The 6,809-nt window shown below is 22.8% G+C and overlaps 1 protein-coding gene across 1 annotated transcript in view; it reads left to right on the top strand.

Moving 5' to 3' along the window:
* Positions 1–707: 707 nt before the first annotated feature.
* Positions 708–6,809, top strand: part of LOC102677832 (ubiquitin carboxyl-terminal hydrolase 1-like) — an 8,691-nt gene continuing 2,589 nt past the window's right edge. Inside the window, exons 1-8 of the mRNA XM_006610867.2 lie at positions 708–1,057; positions 1,282–1,461; positions 1,578–1,816; positions 1,952–2,181; positions 2,265–2,818; positions 2,884–3,076; positions 3,168–3,705; positions 6,328–6,492. Coding sequence (XP_006610930.2) covers positions 1,293–1,461; positions 1,578–1,816; positions 1,952–2,181; positions 2,265–2,818; positions 2,884–3,076; positions 3,168–3,705; positions 6,328–6,492 — 2,088 coding nt within the window. The 5' untranslated portion in view covers positions 708–1,057; positions 1,282–1,292. The remainder of the gene's footprint in view (positions 1,058–1,281; positions 1,462–1,577; positions 1,817–1,951; positions 2,182–2,264; positions 2,819–2,883; positions 3,077–3,167; positions 3,706–6,327; positions 6,493–6,809) is intronic.

Here is a 6,809-nt window from a genome sequence, read left to right on the forward strand (position 1 = left end):
TTTTGAAATTACTATAATAAACAATATCAAAATTTTTAAATTTTATGAAATTTTTATATTAATTTTTCATTTTTTCTTAATTTATTGATAATTCATTTGTAAGTAATAATGCATAAAAAATGGAACTTGCAAATTTGTTATAAAAATGTCTTTTATGTTAAAGAAAAATGCGAATTAAAAATTATTATTAATGTAAATAATAATTGATAATTTAATAAATGAAAATAAAAAAAAAATGTTTTTGCAATAAAATATATATAAAAAGAAAAAAAAATAAATAAATACTCAATTATTAAAATAATTGCATATATATTTATTGTATATATGTATATTTAATTACGTACATTTCTTTAATAACGTATAAAAAATTCATATAAAATAATCAATACAATTTTGTAAATTAACTTTAACATAACATACTCATATTTAAAAACATATACATATTTAAAACATACTATTAAGAAGTTATATTATTTTATAATTATACAATATTAAAAATTTTTTATTAAATATATAAAAATGATATAATATAATAATTGTTTGATTTTATGTATGTAATTATATTTATCATATAATTAATTTTATATTTTTATAATTGTAAAATAATTTACAATAAAAGAAAAAAATGAGTTACTAATATTAAAGTAATAATAAAATATTCTTAAACTTATTTACATTTTAATTAATATGAAATTACTTTTGATTTATTGAATATATACTTATATCATAGTCACACCAATCTCCATTTTCAGACGCAAACGCTCGTAACGGGTTCTAGGGAAACGTTAATGACGGAAGTGTGAACAATATAGGAAAAGCTACATAAATGTGAAATTGTAATCGCACATGAACGCGATTCGTGAATATATGATATTAGGTGCAACGAGTAATGGCTACTGCAATATTGTAAAAAAAAGTGTTCCGCCTGACAGCAGTAGAAATGTAGTTCGTGTTAATCGAAGAATATTTTGTGGTTTAATTGTATATACAGATTTTTTCAATTAACTAAGGTTAATAACAAATTCATTTGTTCCATGACTTCCCTACTAAATACTACGTAAGTACATAAGTTTTAAACTCTATATATTTATATAATATAAATTAAAGTAATTAATACAAATATTTTTCCATATAAAAATATGTATATATATTGTATATATATATATATATATATAACATTTCTAAATTTAAATTCCTATATAAGATATATATATATATATATATATANATTATTTATTATTATTATTATTAATAAATTATTAATTTTAATTGTTATTTTAGGTCAACAAAAAATGACAGTATTAGAAACAGAAGAAGATGCAGATAAACGTTCAGTTCCTCCTAGGAAGAAATTTTGCTTATCCCTTTCTGGTCGTGAACGTACAATTTCTATTAATACTTCTCAGGCTCCTCAGACTTCAGAGAGGGAGAGCCTTTTAAACAAAGATACCTGTACTCATAGTATGTAAACTTATTTAACTCTATTATATTTTATAAACTTTAAATATATTTAAAAAATATGTTTAAATTGTATGTATATTTATGTATAATTTAACATATATTTATTAATTATGAAGGTATAAGCAAAATGTTGAATGGTTATCGTAATCAATTGAGCAATCATCAAGATGGAAGTTATGATGTATCAAATAGCGGTACAGAAGGATTAAGGATAGCTACTTTATGTAATTTAGGAAATACATGTTTTTTGAACAGTGTGATATATACTTTACGATTTGCACCATCATTTCTACATAATTTGCATCATTTGGCCACTGATTTGTCTAATTTAAATGATAAACAAATTCAAACTAAAGTAAGATTTATTATATTAAAAATAAAAACTTTTTATATAGTAATAATGTTAAAATAACATAATATAAATAATAATAAAATAATAATAAAATAATATAATAATAAATAAAATTATATAATAATTTTTTTTATATAGATAAAGTCATCATCTTTGGGTAGAACTGGTGTATCACTTACATCAAGTGGCAGTCGGAGTTGGAGTAGTAAAGATTTATTAGCTTTGGCTGGACCTACTGGAGATAATAATAAACACAGAATACAAATAGCTACTGAAAAATTACATGAATTATTTATGGCATTACGTGCATCTGAAGCAAGAGAAAATAGTGAACCATATCAGCCAGATGCGTTTTTACAAGCTCTTAGGTATATATTATATTAAAAAAAAATATATTTAAGAGAGAAATATACATATTACATATATTATATGCTATATATTTTTCTTTCAGAGATGTAAATCCTATCTTTGAGGGAAATCAGCAACAAGATGCTCATGAACTTTTAGTATGTTTGCTCGATAATATTAGGGAAACATTCCAATTGTTGGTCAGACATAGAGAAAGTCAATTTGGACAAAATAATGATACATTATCAGACTTTTCCACTGAACATTTAACAGATGTACAATCAGAAGGTAATAATTCTAATAAAAGAAGCATTCGTAAATCAAGAAAAAAGAAAAAAATAACAACAAGAGGAAGTTCATCTTGTCTTGTACAATCAAATTTAAATGGTGTATCAGTATCTTCTAGACCATACGAAAATGTGAAATATTATATGAAATATTGTATGAAATATGAAAATGGTCATGCTGAATTTCCGGAAAGTAACGGAGATATAAGTAGTCATAGATTGGAAAGCAAGAAATGTTTTATTTCAGAAGATTTTGAAGGAATTAGTCTTTTGCGAACTACATGTCTTGAATGTGAACATGTTACAGAACGAAAAGAAACATTTTGCGATATATGTGTGCCTATAGATATAGACAGATCAAGTGAAAAAGGTACGTATCTTTTATTATATTAATTAACTTATAAAGTGATTAAATTATAAATATATTCATTGTAGATAAAGAAGTAAGACCAATGGATAGTAGTGAAGTATATAAACGTGCAGTAGTTACTAGTGAACTTCTTTGGGGCCGAGATAAATATTGGTGCGCTCGTTGTCTTCGATATAATGAAGCTCGTAGAGCTGTATGTTTCCCATCTTTACCAAGACTACTTATATTGCAATTGAAAAGATTTTCTACTGCAGCAGGGTAAGATTATTTTTTACTTTTATTTATTGATAATAAGATAATAAAATAAATAACATTTTCATATTTAATATAAAGACGTATATTATATTAGGTCAATGGAAAAAATTAATAATCATATGCCAACACCATTAACATTACAATGTTTTTGTGAAGAATGCAATAACGATCAATCACGAACTACAGGTGGCAGATCAGAATCACGACATGTATATAAATTATATTCTGTAATTATGCATCAGGGTGCAACAATGACAGCTGGTCATTATGTTGCTTATACCCGTTTGCCTGATGAATCTGCATTTGCAGAATATTTTCAATGTGACCGAGATAGTAAGCGACAAACTTCTGGTCAGGGTAGTAGCAGCACAAATACAAATTCGTCTTCATCAGATAAAACATCTGGTATATTAAAATACTTTAGAAGTAAACCAAGTGCTAGTGAAACTAAGGAACAATTAATCAGGTTTGGTTGCCGCAGTATGGATTGTTGTGGTATTCGACGTCATAAACATCCTAGCACGTGGTTAGAATGTGATGATGAAGCAGTGCATGTAATCCCATTGCGAGAATTAGAAGATAAACTAGCGCCAAATCCACGAAATTCCGCCACTCCTTACCTCTTGTTCTATGTAAGATCTGTGACATAAATATTTCTCTTTTAAAAACGTAAAAAAAAAAAAAATATGTATTTCGTATTAAAACTAAAAGTGCAATGGGCCTTGTTCCTTCTTGTTGATGACTTCAGTGTCACACATTCCACATCTGTTTATTCTGTACGTATTGTATCAGATTTAGATGAACGTGTATAATTTCGTAGAAAATAAATTATGTATTGACATCATGTTAAATGTTAGAATTTGATAGTTAAATGATACACAATAAATTCTTCACTCAAGCGATGATTCTATTCAAATCTTGCTATTAATACCACAAAGTGTCAATTTGTATTTAGGTAATTAATGTTAGTTGGGACGTGGAACGTATTATTTTTAAGTTATCTCTGTAAAAATAAAAAGTGTATTCTTCGTTTAATTTCCTTGTTCTTTTCAGCTTTAGTTACTTTCCAATTTAAATAAGAAAATAAAAAACTGAAATTTATAATGATTAAATAATCTATATCATAAATATCATTATATATATATTTTCATTATCCGTATTGCTTTTTCATATATTATTGAAAATATATATTTTTTTGTCTTATTCTTTATTTATAAGATATAAATAAAAAAAACAATTAAAATATTTAATAAATAATATATTATTTTTATATTTTTTATCAAGATTAAACTATAAATATATTTTCTTAAATATAATTTTTTTATTCTATTTCCTAAATATATAAAAAAATTATTTAAATGATTTCTCATATTTTTTTAATAAATAATTCGAAATAATATTTTTCAAAAAAATATAAATTGATATATTATTAAAATTATTGAATTTCTTACTTAAATATAATTGCATTAAAAATCTCTATTTCATTTAATTAATTAAGAAATAAATATTAAATATGCGAATATATAATTTATAATAAATATCTATATGTCCAAAGAATAATTAAAAAATTTTGAATGCGATTGTTATTCGAAAATAATATTATAGAATAAATTAAAGAAAGTAAATCATTAATGTCCTGTTCAGATTGAAATATTTGTAAAACGTCAGGACGTCAGTTTAATCATACGTGGCTATATCCATATATCGATTGTTTCGATAGGGGTCAGTAGTGGATAGTTGTGTTTCACTTGTCAGCCTGACGTATTCGACGTTTCTTCTACTTTCTACTCGTGTTACATATGATTTTTGTCTTCTTTTATATAAAAATTTGACCTAACTTGGATATGATAATATTATTTTTTCTTTAAAAAAGGTAAGTTTGTTGAATATAGAAAGTATACATAAATTTAATGTCATAAAACGAAATCAAATTTGCGCGCTACGAATAAGCAGAATTCAAATGAAAGTAGAACATCCGTATAGTTATAGTATGAATATATATTTTTCATATTCATATGATATTCACTATTAAATACATTATATTATAAATTAGATAAACCATTGAAAACTGTGGAAAATAAAAATGTAGTTATAATATTGTTTCTATAATATTAAAATTGATAATATTAATCAATAATTTTGAAATATAATATTTTATTGTTACAAGAATCTCTTTTTTTTAATTATTTAATTATTCAAATATTAGAATGAGTAAGTATAAAAGTCAGAAGAAAAATAATTTTTTACTATATTAAAAACTTTTTATTTATTTTTATATATATGATTATTATTATTTAAAATAATATTCTTCTTTATTTACATAACTTGTGAGTAAACTACGTACCTGTGATTTATTCAACAGTAATGATTTAACGTCGATTTTTATAATAACATGGTGAGTGTAATATTTAAGAATTTCATTAAATGTCTATATTTCGATGTGAAATATTATTAATGTAAAAAATATTCATATTATAATATCTTAAGAAACAATGTTAATTACAATTGATACAACTAATTAGAAATTAGAAATAAAAGATATGTAATGAACATTGAAAGAATACATAACGCATAATGCACATTTATCGCTTTAACAAAGTAAGCATAATCGATATATTCATAGTGTATCATTGATAAGTAAATGAATGTCAGAATGTTATTCACATTTATTATATGCACTGCACATTAGAGTGCACTAAACATTATAGTTTTCTTCAAAATAGATTTATATTATTAGTTAAGTTAAATTAATATAATAATAAAAATTATTAATAATAAATTTATTAATTCACACTTCACTTATCTATTTTATCACTCACTACATTACATTTTAACATTAATATAATAATAATACAATCAAAATAATAATAAATATATTTAATATACAATATTTATAAACTCATTGTAAACATAATTCATATAACAAATATTGACATAAAAATTAATAGAAATATTTTGAAAAGATATAAATATTAATATTAATATTATTAGTATTAGTATATTGATCATTGTTGTAAATTTGAATATTATAATATATTTATAATAGCACTTATTGTATACATCGATTTATTTATGTCATAAAAATATTTGTCATCTCTTTCTTTCTATAATATTTAAATATTACATGAAACAAAATCAATAAAAATCAATTTATTATCTATTTAATTTATTATTTATTTTTTCAGTTTTATCGAAGATGCTCTTATTTTGATTTATTTGATTGCAGATTTTATTAAAAATAATCGATTATGAAGTATCAACAGATCACCGTCGATTTTGTAAATATGGTGTTCACTGCTTGTTCCTATTTGGCTCTTGCTGGTGCTGTTTGGATATTTTTACGACTCATCCAAGCATGTTTTTGGTTACCGCGCCATTTAAAAAGACAAAATCATGTCCAACGAATGCTGCAAGATAAGGTTTTTATGCATTTTCTATTCGTTCTTTTAAATTCTTTTAGCAAAGAAAATGCTAATATTATATCTTATAGATAAAGATTCAGAATGAAGAATTCACATATTATATATATATATATTATTTTTTTATTATATATTTAATTATATATATATTTATAATAAATTATATATTTTCCTGATTAAGGTTTTTATAGAATCAATTCTATATATCTTTTTTTTGTTTTTTGATCAGTATATAGTATAAAATGATAATTCTCAGTTCTGAAAAATCGATAATCAAATAAAACTAAATTTTGAATATTGAGCATATAATTTATTAA

Source organism: Apis dorsata, unplaced genomic scaffold (assembly GCF_000469605.1).
Source record: "Apis dorsata unplaced genomic scaffold, Apis dorsata 1.3 scaffold_81, whole genome shotgun sequence".
Classification (NCBI taxonomy): Eukaryota; Metazoa; Arthropoda; class Insecta; order Hymenoptera; family Apidae; genus Apis; species Apis dorsata.